The sequence below is a fragment of the Ursus americanus genome, chromosome 6, assembly GCF_024610735.1.
Source record: "Ursus americanus isolate L20-20 chromosome 6, mUrsAme1.1.p, whole genome shotgun sequence".
In the NCBI taxonomy this organism is placed as follows: domain Eukaryota; kingdom Metazoa; phylum Chordata; class Mammalia; order Carnivora; family Ursidae; genus Ursus; species Ursus americanus.
In genome coordinates this window covers 25095252-25114807 of record NC_142132.1, presented here as the reverse complement: position 1 = coordinate 25114807, position 19556 = coordinate 25095252, and the positions used below count along the sequence as shown (strand labels likewise).

Sequence of the window (19556 nt, the reverse complement as noted above, 5' to 3'; positions counted from 1 at the left end):
GGGGAAGCTGGGTGGAGGGAGTTGAAGGCGAGTTTGTTACCACTCATACTAGCCTTGGGTCCCCTGGCCTCATGGGGCTTTCCCAGCCCGTCCTGCCCGGTGGGCGATAACCGAGCACTTGCGCCCTGTAAGAAGTGGGAATGATGGGTTTTCTGTTTTCCAGCTGAGGAAAGGCAGCGAGTACCAGGCGATTGTGCAGCACTTGGAGGAGTCCTTTGCTGTCGCCTCCTTGGTGGAGACTGGCCACCTGGCAGCTTTCTCCCTGACCTCTCACCTCAATGACACCTTCCGCTTTGACTCAGAGAAGTTGCAGGTGGGACAGGGTGTCTCCCTAACCCTCAAGACCACAGAACCAGGAGTGACTGGTTTTCTTTTGGCTGTTGAGGGACCAGCCGCTAAGAGGACTGTGAGACAGACCCGGAAGGACTCTGAGACAGTCGATGAGGACGAGGAAGCAGACCCAGCTCTGGTTGTGGGGGCCGTAAAGAAGCACACCCTGTCCATTGGGGACATGGTCAGAGGCACTGTCAAGTCCATTAAGCCCACCCATGTGGTTGTGACCCTGGAAGACGGCATCATCGGCTGTATTCACGCCTCCCACATTCTAGATGATGTTCCAGTGGGCACATCTCCTACTGCCAAGCTGAAAGTTGGGAAGACAGTCACTGCCCGAGTGATTGGTGGACGAGACATGAAGACGTTCAAGTATGGAGGCTTCGGGAGATGGGCTGGTTTTGAGGGGAGATTGTTGTAATTGTGGGAGAAGGTATATGCACTGAGGCAGGCTTGAAAAAGTTGTGCACGAATCAGATTTTTTTCTAGTTAACAGAGATGTTCGCCAAAAGAATCCTTTTGTCTTTTTCCCTTTAAAAAAAAAATGGCGTATGGTATAGTGGTTAAGGGCATTAAGTTTAAAGTGAGAGAGACCTGGGTTTGCAGTCCAGATTTGCCACTTAAAATTGTGTGACCATGACTTAAATAGTTACTTATCTCTGAGTTTTATTTTCCTATTTTGTAAAATGGAAGTACGGTGGTTAGTACCTTTTTTGCAGAGCTTGAGAGAACATCCGGTACCCAATGTGCCTAGAAGGTTGCCTGACACAGTTATTGCTCTGTGTACATCGGAGGTTATTATAATTAATTTTCCACTACATGCCATAGTCATCCTCCTTTTCTTTAATCTACTTGGGATATTATTATTGTAGCAGAAATCTTTGCTGTAATAAGAAAAGCAAAATAATTCATAGTCTATAATTGCACATTAATTTCAGTAACTGCTCTCTCTAGACCTCAGTTTCCTTTCTTTTGGAGTAAAAGAGTTGGAGAATGTAATCTGTTAGGAAAATTCTGCTCAGGGTTTAATAAGACAATACTAAAAGATCAGATGAGTCAGCTCCTCAACATTTACTGCAGAGAAGGAGAGAGGAAGCCCTCAGGCCTGGCACATCACCAGTGGGCCGGATGGCAGTGGAGCAGGTGGCTTTTAAGCTTGGTTTTCCTGGGAGTAGAGAGAAAGTCTGATGTCCAGATAATGGTGGTACACAGAATAAGAGAAATGATTTGACCTTATTTCTTTCTCCAGGTTTCTCCCAATAAGTCATCCCAGATTTATTCGAACCATTCCAGAGCTGAGTATCCGGCCAAGGTGAGGGGAACCCCAGCAGCATGGTCTCACGGAGAGAGTGTGGGGCTTTGGAGTCAGGAACCTGAGTTCCTGCCTAGATTCTGCCAGTGTTGTGACTTACTTTGCCTCTGTCTGTCCAGGTTATCTTATTTCTCTAGTAAGGACATTTGGCTCTGATAAGGCTAGTTAGAGGGATTATAGGAAACTTAATGTTAAAGATGTATTTAGGGTCTAAAAGGCTGGTTGCTGTTCTGTTTGTCAGCATTTAACAAAAAGGCACATTTTTGCATTCAACCCAATTTTCTAGAACTCAGTAATTCCAAAAATAAACAACAGGTAGCCAAGAATACCCATTCTTTGGGTGTAGATTACTGCTTGGTGACTAGAATTTTAGGTCATGTTCTAGTGGATTTTATTGAGGGGTGTTCTGTGAGGGATTCCGTGTGGAGGAAAACTAGTTCCATTTGTGTTGGATCCAGTTTGTCTGGGATCATTTTTCTCAGAGGATCTTAAGCATTTTGATCCATGGGCCTGTTTCTGCTTCCTCCTTTAAAAACCCGGCCTCTTAAAGTTAATAGGTCATCAATGAATGAAGCTGGATACACATGACTGAGAGAATGGCTCTTCAGAGTCAGCCGTGGGATCCATCCAGGGTCTAAGTCTTAAGTGCCAAGGGATATAATGAAAGGGCCTCTTAAGTAACTTTAAGGGGGTAAGATTTTTGTTTGTTTGTTTTTAATTATAGTTGACACAATGTTACATTAATTTCAGGTGTACAGCATAGTGATTGGACAAATCTATACTTTACGCTGTGCTCACCACAGTTTGGCGACCATCTGTCACGTAAATGCTCTTGTCATACCACTGACTATATCCCCTGTGCTGTACCTCTCATCCCTGTGACTTACTAATTCCTGACCTGGAAGGTTGTATCTTCCAGTCCCCTTCACCCATTTTGCCCATCTTGCCTCCAACTTTCTCTCTGGCAACCATCAGTTCTCTGCATTTATGGGTCTGTTTCTGCATTTTTGTTTGTTCATTTGTTTTGTTTTTTAGATTCCACATATAAGTGAAATCATGTGGTATTCATCTTTCTCTTATTTAGTGTAATACTCTCTAGGTCTTTCCATGTCGTCACAAATGGCAAGATCTCATTCCTTTTTACAGCTGAGTAGTATTCCATCAGGGGGTAAGGTTTGGTCAGTGTCCTGAAGGTGCCAGAATAGAAGAGGAATATTTCTGGGAAGGCTTGAGTCTGAGATAGGCAATATTCCTGGAACATTGAGTTGGAGATGCTAACAACATTCTTGGAACTTCCGAGTAAGCCCTTTAGTTCCGGAATAGTGAGATTTGGTGGATGTTTACTGTGTGGTTTCCTTAGTTTTGTAGATTTTGGTCATGTCCCCCCCCCCCCCCAGTCCAGTCTTTATTATGAAAACAGCGAGAGCACCGTATTAGTCACTCGAGTCCTCCAGATCATCACCGAGGTGTGAGGCCTTGTTTAATTAAGAGTTGGAGTCAAGTAGTTTATTCAAGCTAAGAGTAATTAATGTTCAATTAATGAACATTCCTTCTGAGTCCTCCCTTCTTGGCTTGCAGATCGCTGTCTTCTCTGGTTGTCCTCATGTGGTGTTCTCTTTGTGTATATCTGTGTTCTAATCTCTTCCCCTTTTTTGCTTTTTTGTTTTATTGTGGTAAAAGCACAAACATAAATTTACCCTCTTAACACTTTTTAAGTGTGCATCACAATGTTGTTAATGGTGCACATTATCGTAGAGCAGATCCTCAGAACTTCTTCATCGTGCATGGCTGAAACTCTTTACCCACAGAACAACTCTCCATTTCTTCCTGCCCCCCACCTCTGGCAACCACCCTTCTACTTTCTGTGTCTTTGAGTTTGATTACTTTAGATAACTCGTGTAATTGGAGCCATGGACAGTCGTTCTGGCTGGCTAGCTTCACTCAGCACAGCATTCTGAAGCTTCATGCGCATAGTAGCATGTAGTAGGGTTTGCCTTCTTTCAAAAGGCTGAGTCATATTCCACGTATGTATGCACCACATTGTCTTCATCCATCCGTGAACAGATACTTAGATTGCTTCCAGATCTTGGCTATTGCGAATAACACTGCAGTCAACATGGGTGTGCAAATATCTTTGAGATCCTGTTTTCAGTTCTTTTGGATATATACCCAGAGATGGGAATGTTGAATGATAACGGTGGTTTTTAATTTTTGGAGGAACTTCTTAACTATTTTCCGTAGTGGCTGTGCCATCCTGTAGTTCTGCCAGCAGTGTGCAAGGAAGGGTCTCCTTTTTCCCACATCCCCGCCAGCGCTTGTATTCTGTGTGTTCGATAATGGCCATCCTTACAGATGTGAGGTGAGATCTCTCACTGTGGTGTTGATGCGTATTTTCCTGACGGTTAGTGATGTGAAGCACCTTTTCCTATGCCTGTTGGTCATTTTTTTTAAAGAGGGAGAAGGGGGAGGGGTAGAGGGAGAGGGGGAGAGAAAATCTTAAGCAGCCTCTATGCTCAGCGCCGGAGCCCGACTTGGGGCTCGATCTCACAACCTTGAGATCATGACCTGAGCCGAAATCAAGAGTCGGACACTTAACCGGCTGAGCCACGCAGGCTCTCTGCTTGTTGGTCATTTTTCTGTGTTCTTTGGAGAAATGTCTGTTCAAGTCCTGGTTTTTAAGTGGGTTTTGTTGTGTCATAGGCTATAATAATCCATAACTGGATTATGACCCACCCTGACATTCTCATTTTAAGTTAATTACCCGTTTAAATTTCCAATCTCCAAATGCAGTCACATTCTGAGATACTGAGGGTTAGCGTGTCCCCATATAAATTTGGAGGTAGAGGCGACACACTTTAGCCTATAGCAGAGGCATTCCAGTGTCAGTTATTGAGTGAATAAGCTTTTTCATCCTACTGTATAAGCATTATAGTTACTGTATATAAGTTATCTATTTCAGTGCCAGACACGTAGACGTTCTGTGTATGTTTTAAGAAATAACGTTTTACAGATGTTCCCTTCCCTAGGCTTCTCTCTCCACCCTCCGAGGATGAATTACCCATTATTCATTTGATACATATCCAACTTTTTCATATTTCACTTGTATGTACATATATATATATATATATATTTATATACACACACTTGTATGTCTACAAAATTATCTTGTGTGGTTTTCAAACTTTACTTAAATGGCACGCTGTACTTAATATTTTGCAACTTGTTTTTTTCACTCAAAATTTTGTTTTTGAGATCTGCTTTTGTGCCTGTAGTTAAAATAGTAATCCATCTTATGAATGTGCCCAACTATATATATTCTCCAACTGATGGAGGACGTTTAAGCTTGTTTCCAGTTTTTCTTTTATAAGTAACGCCACGGTGAACATCTTTGAACTTGCTCCACTGTGCATCTGTGCAAGGGTTTCTGTAGGGTGGAATTACCAGGTTGTAAGCTATATGCATTTTTAACTTTACTCGTACATGAAGGGTTCTAGTTTCTATATTCACCAGTGCTTGCTATTATATGTGACAGTTTACCAGCATTCCTTGTACCATTTTATTGTTGAGTTTGGTTTTGTTTTAGAAATTACTCTAATTGGTAAGCTGGGCTGGGAGTTCTGTGATTTCTTTGGAGTGCTTTGTGGACTGATAACCACATCCCCTTGTTGCTTTTCTGAGCAGAAAAAGAAAGTGATAATGGCAAAGTAGCATAGGGGACAGAGCCCTGGATTTTTGAGTCAGAGCCCCGACTTCGACGCTGGTTCATAAAATGAGTTTATTAATATCTACCCTGCCTCATTCACACAGAAAGATTGTTGTCGCATTCATTGAGAGACTATTTGGGAAAGTTCTGCAAACTGTAAAGCAATAGCTAAAGTATTACGAAAGAAGTAAAACAGTTTTGTTTCCTAAATTTGTAAAGATTGTAGGCTACCTACTTTATAGCTTGTTCATACCCAGGTGAATGAAATGGAAGAGATTAGCTCTCGTGCAGGTATTATGAACATTCCCCTTGGAGTAGGGAAATGGGCATATGGGAGGTGTGCATGAACGAGGGGGGTACAGTCAATCCATGGCCACATGGGGGAGATGATTTCAAGCTAGAAGCCTTATCCAGGGGTTGGCATACTCTTTCCATTGCTTTTCTGCAAACAGTGAGCTGGAGAAGGATGGCTGCACTGCTCTCAACACTCACTCTGTTAGGCCCTTGGAGAAGATTAAACAGTACCAGGCTGGGCAGACTTTGATTTGCTTCTTGAAGAAGGTGAGTAGTGCACACCCTGCAGTGTGATGCCATCCTTCTTTTAGAACAAAAGGGGGGAGGCTGGAGACAAAGGCCATTAGCACCAGGCATTTGAGTCTGTTTGCTACCCTGCTGGTCTGTGGGAGACCAGAAGCCTAATTGAGGAGCTAAAATTATGGCTCACAAAACAATTAGCAAGCAACTCACAGTTGAACATGTTTATAGATTAATTATATGAAAGGGAAAGAAAAAATATAGAGCAAGATTTAAAGTAAATGTGCTGTTGGAGTCTAGATTCTTGTCTTTCATAACATTCAGGTGCAATGCAGAGTAATACGTACCTGGGTGCCAGATTATGTGTTCTTGCCCCAAGTGGAACAGGCATTCAAGAAAGGGAAGAGATTAGTGAAAATCCTACTGGTTGGAATATATCAGAGAGGAAGGTGGATTGGGCTTGACCTTGAGGGGTAGCTCCTCTTCTTTGCTGCCAGATTGTTCTTCCATAAGCATCTGGCTGAGCATGTCACTGATGCCCTTTAGTTACCTGTTGTCTCTTGGTGGGGTTCATAAACCCCTGTGCCTTAGAGTGGTATTTAAGGCTCTTCATAATCTGACCTCATACACCATGTGAGCCTGAAAACCTCTGTTTCCCTTCTTGTCTTTATTTCTGTAGTCAGAGTACCATCTATTCTTACAACCCTTTAAGGCCCAGCACAGATATCCTTCCCCACCCCCCAGCCCCGCCCCATATTCCTGGTTCTCCTATATATTCCCGTAGCATATTGCATTTCCACTGCTCTGGTTATTTGCGTACTTGTGTGACTTTCTCTTTGTAGACTAATTTTGAAGGTAGGGTTTGGCTTTAATTTATCACTATGATGCCACGTACATAGTGGCTGCTTGATAAATGTTTTGTTGAATTCACTTTGAAAACTGGGGCTGTGTATTTAGGGCAGGACACTGTAAACAGTGAAGGAACAAAATCTAAATTGATTTAGAAATCATGTTGAGCCCTGGAGATGATTAACCATCATCGGGCAGAGCTGAGCTTGGAGGAGTCTGCAGACGTCAGTGGGATTGTTCCTGCTCCTTGAGGACACCTCTGAAGTCATTTTTGCCTCCTGATCAGCTGAGGCACCAGGAGGGATGCATGGTCGGCTAGCCTAGCAAAGGCTCTAGGCTCGACTCTGAGTGAGCTCTGTGAGAAGTAGAGATCCGGCAGGGGCAGTGCGTGTAGGGGGTGGATTCCTATCCCTTGGAACAATGTAGGATCAAGGCCCCTTCAACCCTGTGATTTTTAGGAGAGTCTTCGGTTTTAATGAGGAGAAAAGGAGATGCTTATATCCATCCCATTCCCTTTCTCCTCCATTTTTTTCTCCAGTACAACGTGGTCAAGAAATGGCTTGAGGTGGAGATTGCTCCAGACATCCGGGGCAGGATTCCTTTGTTGCTCACGTCTCTCAGCTTCAAGGTCAGTGTGTGTGAGATCCTGGAGAGGAAACCCAGGCTCCCTAAGCTGGACTTAGCATCTGGTGTGTTTACAAGTGGGTACAAGAAACCATGTACTTATCCAGGGGTTGGTTTGGGCCATACTTGGTATAGAGACTTAAATGCTTGTTTTGGGTAAATGACCTTTCTTCAAGCGTTAAAAGAATTTTCTTGTCCTTCCAGGTTCTGAAACATCCAGATAAGAAGTTCCGGATTGGTCAGGCCCTGAAGGCTACTGTGGTTGGCCCAGATTCTTCCAAGGCCTTCTTGTGTCTCTCACTTATAGGTGAAGAAATGCTGCTTGGTCAGGGAAGGGAGGGGCGTAGAAGGGAGTGGGAAAGAGTCATCAGGTAGTGGCCAGGTTCAAGGATGCCTCAGGTATTGGAGTCCTCAGAAAGCCTAGTGTGGCTTGTGCCTTCTGGGAACACATTTTCTTTTGGGGCTTTGTTCTCTGGCCTGTGTCACTCTGCTACTGTCTGAGTCACCTTTTCTGACACAGTTGGTTTTCTCAAGTCTCTCAGAAGGGGTTGTCTACCACATGGCCCTGAGATTTCGTGACTACATGGCATGGTAACGTGGGCGTTCTTGATCATTCTAGTCCGCTCAGCCTAGACATCCCCCAATCTGGGAAGCTTCCGACTTCTCCGCCCGTGCTTGGCCAGCATTCCAGCTTTTTTCTTCATTTGCCCTTCCCTGAATCAGGTTCATTCTCCTACTTGCCAGGTCCTCACAAGCTTGAGAAAGGGGAAGTGGCCATGGGCCGAGTGGTGAAGGTGACCCCTAAGGAGGGGCTGACTGTCTCCTTCCCCTTTGGGAAGATCGGAAGAGTCAGTATATTTCACGTGAGTGACTCCTACTCAGAGACGCCCCTGGAAGACTTCGTCCCCCAGAAGGTTGTCAGGTAGGTCTAGTTGGTTTGTTTTTTTTTCCTCTTCAGCTCTGTGTGGGACTGTAGATTTCTTTTTTAAAAAAATAGAGATGTGATTTGTGATTTTTGTACCAGAAAGAAAATCGTGTGAAAGTTCTGTTGCTCCTCTCTTTGTCTACCACTTTTCACTATTATATGCCTTGGTTTCTATCTTTCAAGACTTTCACACACATGGAGGTACAATTTTTTTAATGTAATAATAGAATTTAATTTTATATATTTTGCAGCTTGCTTTTTTTTTTTTTTGAAGATTTTATCTATTTATTTATTTATTTGATGGTAGGGGAGAGAGGGAGGGAGAGAGCACAAGCAGGGGGGCAGCAGGCAGGAGAGGGAGAAGCAGGCTCCCAGATGAGCAGGGAGCCCGATATGGGGCTCGATGCAGGACCCTGGGATCATGACCTGAGCCAAAGGCAGATGCTTAGCCGACTGAGCCACCCAGGCGCCCCTGCAGCTTGCTTTTTTCCTCATAGCAGTTTATCATGGACTTTTTCTTTTCCTGTGCTAGTATATCTAAATCTACCTTGTTCTTTTACCTTATTTTTAACTTTTTTTTTGGTGTTCCCATTATTAATTTTTTTGTCATTATCTGAAACCTCTGTTGAGGGACAATAATAATGAAGTGAATATCTTTGTGCATGTATTTGGCCACGAGTGCAATGTATCCATGAAATATATTCCCAGAACTAAAATTGATGGGCCAAACAACATTACACATATTGCCAAAGTGCCCTCCAAAAAGACTGTGCCCCTATATGTTCTGTCATAAATACGACTGTTTCTCACACCCCTGCCAACAGTGGTTATTCTTAATTTTTAACCTAAGCTATTAAATAGGCAAAAATTGATCTCTCATTTTAATTTGCATTTCTCTTACTGGTCATTTTCCCTCTTTATTGGCTATTTACATTTGTCCTGTGCTTTGCTTGTCTTGTTCTTTGTTTTTGCTTGCTCATTTTTCTACTGAACCATTTATCTTTTTATTTTAAGAAAATTGATCTATAGGTGATTTCTGCAAAAAGAGACCTTTTGCAGTTGGCCGGGTGCTTATTAACTATTCTGTATGCACTAAAATGAGCCTGGTTCAGAGTTTTGTTTTTGTTTTTGATTCTGTAAGATTATTTATTTTAGAGAGAGAGCACGAGTGGGGGGAGGGGCAGAGGGAGAAGGAGAGAAGCAGACTCCACGCAGAGTGCGGAGCCTGACATCACGACCTGAGCCGAAAACCAAGAGTCAGATGCTCAACCGACTGAACCACCCAGGTGCCCCCGGTTCAGAGTTTTAAAGGCAGTTTCTAAGGTGAATAAATTAGCATTGAAGAGGCAGGCTTCAGCCTGATACCGTACAGACTTCCGAGAATCCAGGTTGGCTAACAGTAGAGTGGGAAGCCTTGACGAGAGGGGCAGGAAAGTTGTAATGCTCTTTCCCACCTCAGGGTGTCCCAGCCACCAGCCCCGGCCTAATAAATTCACAACCACTTATCAGAGCTAAACCACACAGAGCTAACCGGGGCCTGGGAGAAGAAAAGGAACACGTCTGAGAAATCCAAGATTATCTCTAGTTTGTCTCTTGAGGCTTAAAAATGTGGTTGTGGCTTTTAGCAAAATTTTTATTTATTTTACTTTTTAAAGATTTTATTTCACAGAGTGAGAGAGAGCACGCACACGTGCACAAGCAGGGGGAGTGACAGGCAGAGGGAGAAACAGGCTCCCCACTGAGCAGGGAGCCTGATGTGAGGTTCAATCCCAGGATGCTGGGATCACGACCTGAGCTGAAGGCAGATACTTAACCAGCTGAGCCACCCAGGCATCCCAGAATATTTAAATATATTTTATTGTAGCCAAATCTGTGAGTTGTATTCAATTGTGCTGTCTAATGTGGATAATAAATTAATTGCCTAAAGGTAGGTAATCCCTAAGGTCCTTCCTGCTTTAGGGGTTTGGAGGCAGGTGCCTGTCGGAAAAATCTGGACTATTGCTGAGTTCCTTTTCACTGCTAAGATGCTATACTTTGAAATTGTGAGTTTGGGTTGCTTAAGTGCTGTTTTCAATGAAAAAAGTTTGGAAACCTAACCAAAGAGTAAACCTTGCTTTCCCTCCTGGAAGCCTCCCCTGCTCCGTCCTCACTGATTTGTTTCCTATGATCTGTTGCCGTGAGCCTGCCCGAGGACCTAGGTCACCCCCTGGTCATCCCCTGGTGGTTTGTGGCTGAGATTGTACACTGCTGGGATCCGACATCAGGCTGGTGTCCCCTCCTCTGAGTACTCACGTGGCTCTGCGTGTCTTCCTGAGGGATCCATGCTTCCTTTCATTTTCTTCTCCCAGCACCTTTCTTGGGTAAGAAGAATAGGTAGTGACAGGCTAGTAAACTGAGGCCCAGAGAGGTGACTTGCCCAGAGTCCCTCAGCACATTCTCAACAGAGTGAAGAACAGAGCCCAGGTGTCCTGTCCCCTCGCTCTTGCCTGTGGGTCAGCCTTGTGGAGAGGAAGCTTGGACCCTCTGCTGCCTCCTGGGTTGTTGAAAAGTCAACATCTTTTCTTGCTCTCGTTCCAGGTGTTACGTCCTGTCTGCTACAGGCCACGTATTGACTCTGTCTCTGCGATCGTCCAGGTGAGTGTCTGTGGTGGGGACAAGAAGGGCAGGAGGAGAGGCTGCGTGGACCTGATGCAGAACTTTGGGCTTCCCACCTTTCTTCTCCACTTGTGCACTTTCTACCCTGCCCCGTCTTTATCCAGAAAAGCTGTGGGCATTCACAGTGCTAGAAGAACCTGTCTGCTCAGACTCTTGTTGCCCACGGCAAGGTTTGGACATCTGAATGTGGTGTTCAGGGTGGCCATGCAGTGACCCCGGTGAGGGGAGATGGTCCAGCCCCCAGGCTCCTGTAGTTCGTGGCATGTGTCGTGAAGTGATTGCCCTGAAGTCAGCCTATTCCGTGGTTGGAAATGGTTGTTTTTGAGGCCAAGTCCTGACAGCTTCAGGAGAGAGTAGGGCTGGGCTCTGAAGGTTGTATCCTACGGACGGGTCCAGAGTTGTATTCCTAAACATAGAGTTTGATGATCACAAATGAGTCGGGGGTGAGAGTGGGAAAGGAGGGTCGGGGTACATGTACACAAGCCTTTTATTCCTTTAGGACAAACCCGGAGACGAAGAGCAAAATAACCGATCCTGAGATTAACTCCATCCAGGACGTTCAGGAAGGGCAGCTCCTGCGGGGCTATGTGAAGTGTGTCCAGCCGCATGGTGTGCGCTTTGGGTGAGCGAGGTGGCGCTTGTGGGCCAGCTCGAGTGGGCCTCCCCCCCCGCCCGGCACCGGGCCTGTGCCGGTCCACAGTCTGTGGCATTCCTCAGTCGCCTTCTCTGAAGAGGATATGAAGGAAAGGGAGTCTGAGTTCCCACCAGTTTTTTTAAAATTCTGAGATGTTTTATACTTTAAAAAAAGTTTTGAATTATTTGTGTTTTGGACAAAGAGCATGGCATATCCGATTTCAGTTTTAAATACGTTTGGGTTTTCTTTGATTTCGTGTTTGATCGTGATTCATAAATGTTCTGTGGAATCACGTAGCAGTCACAGCCAGCAGGGAGCCTTCTCTGCCACAGCTTCATCGTTTTCATCTTCTCCGGCCGTTTGTGATTCAAGCGTTGCGGTGCTCTGTGTGGGGTGGGAGATGCCTCAGTCCGATCTTCATTATGCCTCATCGTTTCTGGCTCTCTTTATCCTTTTGAGTGCCGGGAACTTCTGTCTGTCCTAAATCCTTGTCACAACTTGGGTCCCTGGGAAAGTGGAGGCGCTAGGCTAGGCTGGGACTCTGTTGTTGTACTTATGACCACAGGACCCTTGTCTTTCTCCTGTCAGCCTTGGCCCCTCTGTTGTGGGTTTGGCCCGATATCCGCATGTCTCCCAGTACAGTCCATCCAAGAAAGCCCTTTTTAACAGATACCTCCCGGAAGGGAAGCTGCTCACAGCCAAGGTCCTGAGGTAGGTGTCTCCCCTGCCACTTCCCGCCCCCCTGTACTCCCTGTTTTCCCTGGGGGCACTGGGAGGAGATTCAGAGGTAAACTAGACATAACAGCTTGGGTGGTGTTGGTGCAGGGTTCAGATGAACAAAGCCCCTTTGTTTGGAGTCTTCTGCCTCAGCCCCAGCCTCAGCTCCTAAAAGCTGATGTGGAGACTTTTCCGTGCATAGGCACTTGTTGGGGACAGAGTAGGGGGACATTGCAGCTGGCCCCTATATTTTACTATTCAACATGGTCATTCTGAAGAATACTGAATGGATTCCGAGGCAGGTGGTGCCGGGCCCAGAAAACTGGGCTGATCAGGAAAGGAAGGCCCGGGCTGTCTGCTGCGCTTGTCCTCACTGCCTCCCTCCCGTCCTGCCTGTTGTAGGCTGAACCGCCAGAAGAACCTGGTAGAGCTGTCGTTCCTCCCCAGTGACACTGGGAAGCCGGACGTGTTTCCTGCCTCCCTAGGACTGCCACTTCTAAAGCAAGAGGAGAGGGAAATGGAGGCAGAAGAGAAAGAGCACAAAGAGGAAGAGCAGAAAGAAGAGAAGGAGAAGAAGAATCAGAAAAGGAAAGGGAAGAGGAAGCAGCAGGGGCAGGAGGAGGTGCAGCTGCCCGGCAAGGAGAAAACTGAGCCCCAGAAACCACAAGCAGAGAAGCAGGGCAAGCGGCGGCGCCCGGAGTCTGCGAGCGAACAGGTACGCCCCTCGGGGAGGATGGCCTCCCTCGCGTGAAAAGGAGCGTGCTTCAAAGCCAGCCAGCCACCCAACTAGCCTTCTCCTGGACCGAGAGTGGTGTGAGGTTGGAGCCGGGAGGGGCAGAGGGAGGGCATTGCCCTGGGCGGCCAGTGGGTTCTCCGGGGCAGGAAGGGCGGCTTGCCATCTTTCCCCCTTGTCACCTCAGGACAGAGTGAACAAGAAGCAGAAGGAGGCTGCTCCGTCAGAGGAGGACGACAGTGGTGTTGAAGTGTATTATCGGGAAGGAGAAGAGGAGGGAGAAGAGATGAGTGTGCTGCCCAAGGTGAGGGACAGCCTTCACGGGGGGAGGAGAGGCTGCTCTGGGGCCGCAAGTCCTTGGTCTCCTGCCTGAGACTGGGCAGCCTTCGGCTCCATCCTCCTCTCTCTTTGCCTAAGGCGGGGCTGCTGGGTCCTCACTTGGTCATCAGCATCCCGAGGACAGACCCTGCTTTACCCGAGGAGTGGGCTGTATAAAATAAACTCTCATGCATGTTTATTGAGTGGAGCTGAATTAAATCACGGGATAGGCAAGTAAAGGCTTAACCTTTTTGGGCCTGCATCTCCCTCTGAAAGATGAGGACGGTACCATTCGGACTGAGGACTGACTGGGGAGGGGCTGCCCAGACATTAGGTACTCACATCCCTACAGCCTCAGAACGCCTGTCATGTCTCTGTCCCAGCTCCGCTATTACATTATACGCATGCGGTACTTTATACGTGAACGGACATATGAATACACATACTTACGGGATTTTTGTTTGTTTTTGCATACGTATGTTTTAAAAGCTTGTTGCCTAAATGGATTTATTTACAAGGAAAGCTTTTGTGTCACTACTATGTAGTTTCTCCAGCAGAGTGGGCCTAGCCTGGCCCTGGTGGAAAGGAAGGGTCTCTGGGCATGGTGGGGGCCCCGGCTCCTCAGGGGGGATTGGGGCTGGGGAACAGGGTGCAGCCTGAGCTGAGTGCTTTCCTCACACACCTCTGTGATCTTTCAGGAGAAGCCGACCAGGCCAGCAGAAGTGCCTCGGCTACAGCTGTCCTCCGGTTTCGTCTGGGACGTGGGGCTAGACTCTCTGACCCCGGCCTTACCACCTCGAGGAGAGAGCTCAGACAGCGAGGACGAGGACAAGCCACAGCACTCCACGGTGTCGTATTTTGCAGGGCTTTGTCCTTTTGCAGGGACCCCTTGGTGCCAGTCTCCTTTGCTCTGTCCTGGCCTGTGTCCCTTCTGACAGGTGGGACAGCCTCAGGCCCGCGAGTATTCCTAGGGCTCATGGACTGCCCTGCCAGCTCTTGGCTTCCACCGCAGACCTCCGTAGTGGTCTGAGGAGCAGATTACTCACTAATTTTTGTGCCTTCCGTAGCAGAAGAAAAGCAAGAAGGAAAGGATGTTGGAGAAGCAGAAGGCAGAGAAAGAGCTGTCCCGCATTGAGGAGGCGCTGATGGATCCTGGGCGACAGCCAGAGTCGGCAGATGATTTTGACCGACTCCTGCTGAGCTCCCCCAACAGCTCCATCCTGTGGCTGCAGTACATGGCCTTCCACCTACAGGCCACGGAAATCGAGAAGGCCCGGGCTGTGGCCGAGAGGGCTCTCAAGACCATTTCCTTCAGGTCTTGGCTTTGCCCCCTGCTTTGGTTGGGGGTAGCTCTCGACAGAGGGGTGTCTCCCTGGGCTGCACGGCTTGTCAACTGTGGGTCATTTCCTCCTCAGGAGGCCGACGGCAGTTTGGGTGGCTACCACCAGTACCCGTGGGTTTTCAGGCTTTGGCTCCTAGCTGTGCCATCTGCGAAACAGATCTGCTCATTTATATTTTATAGTCCCCTTCACCGAAGTAGCTAAGGGTGACATTTACCAGAGTCCCTGTGCTTAAATAAGGTGCCAAACCTGGAACAGAAGTAGAACAGGGACAACGACTGCATGTAGCTGGGTGCAAACACTCTCGCGGCCACTTGCCAGGCACAGGGTGGAGTGAGTTTCCTGACCGCTAAGAGGAGGGATGGCGGTCCTTTGCTTCATTCTCTTAGTTTGGAGACAGCATCAGACCGGAGATTCTGCTCCTTTCTGCCCAAACCTTGGGCTAGGTTAGGATTTTGTGGGCTTCCTTTTGCGGAATGGAGGCAGACACCAGGGGAAGCCCAGCAGTCGGGCATCCCCGCAGGTGTGAGCTGCAGTGGGGCCAGGCCGCTGTGTGGCTCGCTTGAGGGTGGGAATAGAGGATGTGGATAGAGCCTGGGAAGGAAGAGGTGATTCCAGCCAGCATCCCTGGGTGGTAGCGGGGGCTTCCTTGGGCCGAGGTGATGGAGCTCACGTGCCGACTCTCCCTCCAGAGAGGAGCAAGAGAAGCTGAACGTGTGGGTGGCCCTGCTGAATCTGGAGAACATGTACGGCTCTCAGGAGTCCCTGACCAAGGTCTTTGAGCGGGCCGTGCAGTACAATGAGCCTCTCAAGGTCTTTCTCCATCTGGCTGACATCTACACCAAGTCAGAGAAATTCCAGGTAGGAGTCTGGGCCAGGTGGCCTGCTGCCAGAGGGTCCTCAGCAGCTCGGAAACTAATTCCTGGGAAGCCCAGGAAAGAATCCCCCTCTTCTGGATCTGGTCCTGCTGCAGGCTTGCCCTAATTTGTTCATCTTCGGAGTGGGAGGAGTCCCCCTCTGCTTTAGGAATGCGGGGTGAAGATGAGGGAAGTAAAGGGACAGTGGACCCCTGGTGTGTATCTCTTGCGTACAGCCACAAGGCAGCAGCTCAGCCGAATGTCCCTTTTCTGTCTCTCTGTTCCCCCTTGTCATTCTCATGTTCTTCTACTCTTAGGACCTCCATACAGCACAGGATTAGTATGGAGACTCCCCACGGTGTTAGGCCCCCTCGTGCGCTCTCCCCATCTCTGGGAACCTGCCCGCTTTCCTTAGGCATCTAGAATTGCGCCTACGTAGTGACTGGAGTCTGAGGCCACGTCTAGCTTCTCATGAGCATAGCTGTCTGTCTCTGTTGTTGCCCCCTCTGTCATAGCACACTCCATAGCTTACCTTGTCTTTCCCACAGGAAGCTGGTGAACTCTACAACCGGATGCTGAAGAGATTCAGGCAGGAGAAAGCTGTCTGGATCAAATATGGCACCTTTCTTCTGCGGAGGGGCCAGGCTGGGGCCAGTCACCGTGTGATGCAGCGAGCTCTCGAGTGTCTGCCCAATAAAGAGCGTGAGTGCTCATCCCCACCCTCCGTCCCAATTCCTGATCACATTAAGCTCTCTGATATCTGGGCGCAGGGATTGGAGGTTTTCTTAGCTGAGGGTGGTGTGGTGTTAGGAAAGCCTAGTGGAGAGCAGGGAACTCCCTCTCTGTTGATTATATGCTCAAGAACATAACATGTGTTGCATTCCAGATGCTAAACTTCAAAGACGGAGAAACAAAAAAATTAGCACTGATTTTGTTGCCCCAGCCCACTCTCCTTTCTGAGCTCAGAGAGTGAGGGGTCTGCAGTGGGAATCATAGATCAGTGCCCGTCTGTGTATTTGGCCCCGAACCCTCCTAGTGTTCACTTGTCATCACCCCGGTCTTGGAACCTATGAGTAGGGAGTCAGGAGTCAGACTGTCCGAGCAGCACGTTATGCTGTGATGAGGGGTCTGTCTGCTTTGTGCATCTGAGCTGTCCTCTCCCTGCAGATGTGGATGTGATTGCCAAGTTTGCCCAGCTGGAGTTCCAGCTGGGGGATGCGGAACGGGCCAAAGCCATTTTTGAGAACACACTGAGCACCTACCCAAAGCGCACTGATGTCTGGTCGGTTTACATCGACATGACCATTAAGCACGGCAGCCAGAAGGAAGTCCGGTGAGTGGGCAAGACAGGCCAGGGCTGAACTAACTGTGGGAGGTTGGGGATGTTGGCCAAGTGGACGAGTTTTAGCCCCACAGCATCTTCCAGCATCCCCAGTTCTCTTACTCTAGCCGGAAGAACAGCTTTGACATGACATACCAGGTCCTGTGGTATTCACTTTCAGACTTGTTTTGCTGCCTCGGGCCAGCCTCTGGTCGTGTCTGGAGTCTTGGGTGGGTGGGTAGGCTGGCCCTGGCATGGGGGTCAGGAGACTTGCGTTTCCCACAGAATTCATTGAGCTTGGCTCTTGCGGTAGAGAATGGTCACAGGCTTGCCATTGTCGCCTACATCCCCACCAGGCAGGGAGGATTAGACATGGGTGGACTAGGTCCAGAAAGAACTAGCGCCTTGCCCAAGCCCACAGGACTTTTCTTACAGATCCCTAGTTCATGTGAGTCCCCATCCCAGTAACTTTGTCCTGACTCACTGTGTGACTTCAGGCCAGTAAGTCCTTTTAACACCTGTGGGTGTCTGTCTGCTCTGGAAAGTGAGGGTGGCAGTCTCTCTCCCCATGGACCCCTTAGGAGTTTAAAATGATAATAAACGTAAAGGTAGAAGCGAGAATGCTGGAGAAGAGAGGGCCTGGCTGCAGAGCCAGAGGGCAAGTAGATGAAGGCGAGTCAGCAGTTGAGTGGCCAGGGGCCAAGAGGTAAATGCTGCCTTGCTCTTCCTCACAGGGACATCTTTGAACGGGTCATTCATCTCAGCCTGGCCCCCAAGCGAATGAAGTTCTTCTTCAAGCGCTACCTGGACTATGAGAAACAACATGGCACTGAGAAGGACGTGCAGGCAGTGAAGGCGAAGGCCCTGGAATACGTGGAAGCTAAGAGCTCCCTGTTGGAGGACTAGTGGCCAGCTGGCCTCCGATGACCACTGTCAGCAGCGGGCCAGCCCAGCTGAATCTCAGGCGCCTGGGCAGCTGGAAAACTGTGTTGCCTGAGGACTCTTATTTAAGTGTTGCTTTTTCTTCAGCACCTTTATGGTAATCCTGTCAGGATGAAAAAGATTTTGAGTTTTCCTATAATTCCTTTTTGCGTGTTTTATTTTAGTACTACTTTATTTCACCCCCCCTTTTCTTAGAACGAGAGAGAGAAAGCACGCGTGAGGGGGGACGGGCAGAGGGAGAGAGAGAATCTCAAGCAGACTCACCACTGAGCTTGGAACCCGACACAGGGCTCGATATCACAGCCCTGAGATCATGACCTGAGCCAACATCAAGAGTCAGACGCTTAACTGAGCCACCCAGGTTCCCATTTCCTCTTTTTCTGAGGCTGCTGTAGATAGCAGGCTGTAGACAGCAGGCTCTTGGGCCCCTAGAAAAGCAAAGACTCTTTCCCTCTTGGGAGTTTCCTGGGGAGCAGGAATGGAGGGGCTGACTCCTGACGATCTTGTGGTCAGGATCCCACTTTGGCCCTGGCAGGCTCTTGGTCCAGCCAAAGGGAGTCAGCAGGGCCCAGGGAGCAGGCCTCCTCCCCTGGGTCTCAGAGGCTCTGGGCATTCCCTCAACCTGAGCTCAGCTGGTACTTGTGCTCTTTTGTGGAGTACGTGAGGCTGGGACAGGAGGACAAAGGCAGACCCCTTTGCCTGGGGGAAAGGACAGTTGGGGAACCCAGGCATCTGAGAGGAAAGCCGCAGGTATTGGCATAAACCACCTGGTGGTGTTTCCTCCCAGGCCTACCAGGCCCAGATTATCCAAGCTCTCCAAGCTGGGTGTCTCATTTGTGAAATGGGGTTGTTGAACAGTTGTTTTGTGGATGAAATGAACGTGTGTATGTTGTGTGCTGCCACCGGGCCTGGCGGCTAGGAGGCTCAGGGAGGACGTGGGCTGCCGTGCTGTGTGAGCTGGGGAGAGCTGCGCAGTTTCTCCTTGTAGCTCCTCTGGGGAGAGGTTGCTGGGTGGAGGGCACTGATCGGCTTGATGGTTTTCTTTGGGGAAGGGGACATGATGGGTCCACCATACCCACACCTCTCTGTGATCCTTGTAAACTTCCCAGAAAGATGGTCTCCACCTCCTCTGATAAGTAATAAGCCCAGTCCCGTTTGTTGCAGAATTCTTGGACACCAGCGCAGAGCCCGCTAGTTGAAGCCAGTTCTTGTTTGGCTTGGTCTTAAGGGGATTAAATGTTTTCTTTGGCAGAGAGCTTTCAATGGCCTGAAAGCTGGAGAGCTTTTCCATGGGAAGTGACTGGGAGGAATGCTGGGAAGCAGGACAGGGACAGGGAGAGCGTCAAAGGTTTTAGAGGTGGCAGAGGTGATCAGGCAAGGGCAGGCACGTGCAGGTCAGCGGAGAGGCATAGCTGGGGCTGCCCTGGTTTTGGGGCATTAGGACTAGGTTATAGGAGCTAGTCTGCCCTATTGAGTGCGGGGTCATGAAATTTAAGCCAGTCTTCCCTCTGAGAAAGGCCAGGCTTCACCTGTTCCCCAGATCAAATCAGATACCTGAATCTAATTGTCAAGACATCATCAGCTGTAGGGCCTTCCCAACACCTGGCTTTCCCTGTACTCCTGCCCTCCCTCCCATCCATTTTAATCTTGCCCAGGGTCTCTCTGTCCCCCCCCCCCTCAGGGGATGGGATTTGGGCTCTCTCCGTGACCACCAGCCTACTCTGGCATGGCCCACCCAATCATGCAGACACCAAGCTAG

At 48.5% G+C, this 19556-nt stretch overlaps 1 protein-coding gene across 4 annotated transcripts in view; it reads left to right on the top strand.

Annotated features, from left to right (window-relative positions):
* PDCD11 (programmed cell death 11) overlaps positions 1 to 17936 on the top strand; it is a 40853-nt gene extending 22917 nt beyond the window's left edge. For 3 of the 4 annotated variants that reach the window (XM_045803033.2, XM_087862742.1, XM_045803034.2), the window contains 17 exons: positions 164 to 705; positions 1583 to 1645; positions 5801 to 5909; positions 7270 to 7359; positions 7560 to 7662; positions 8100 to 8277; positions 10858 to 10914; positions 11435 to 11557; positions 12158 to 12280; positions 12689 to 13001; positions 13207 to 13323; positions 14036 to 14185; positions 14405 to 14652; positions 15370 to 15538; positions 16083 to 16236; positions 16702 to 16867; positions 17590 to 17936. In XM_045803033.2, the coding sequence (XP_045658989.2) occupies positions 164 to 705; positions 1583 to 1645; positions 5801 to 5909; positions 7270 to 7359; positions 7560 to 7662; positions 8100 to 8277; positions 10858 to 10914; positions 11435 to 11557; positions 12158 to 12280; positions 12689 to 13001; positions 13207 to 13323; positions 14036 to 14185; positions 14405 to 14652; positions 15370 to 15538; positions 16083 to 16236; positions 16702 to 16867; positions 17590 to 17761 (2877 nt within the window). In that variant the 3' untranslated portion in view covers positions 17762 to 17936. The remainder of the gene's footprint in view (positions 1 to 163; positions 706 to 1582; positions 1646 to 5800; positions 5910 to 7269; positions 7360 to 7559; positions 7663 to 8099; positions 8278 to 10857; positions 10915 to 11434; positions 11558 to 12157; positions 12281 to 12688; positions 13002 to 13206; positions 13324 to 14035; positions 14186 to 14404; positions 14653 to 15369; positions 15539 to 16082; positions 16237 to 16701; positions 16868 to 17589) is intronic. The other variant, XM_045803035.2, reaches the window with a different exon arrangement.
* Positions 17937 to 19556: the final 1620 nt, after the last annotated feature.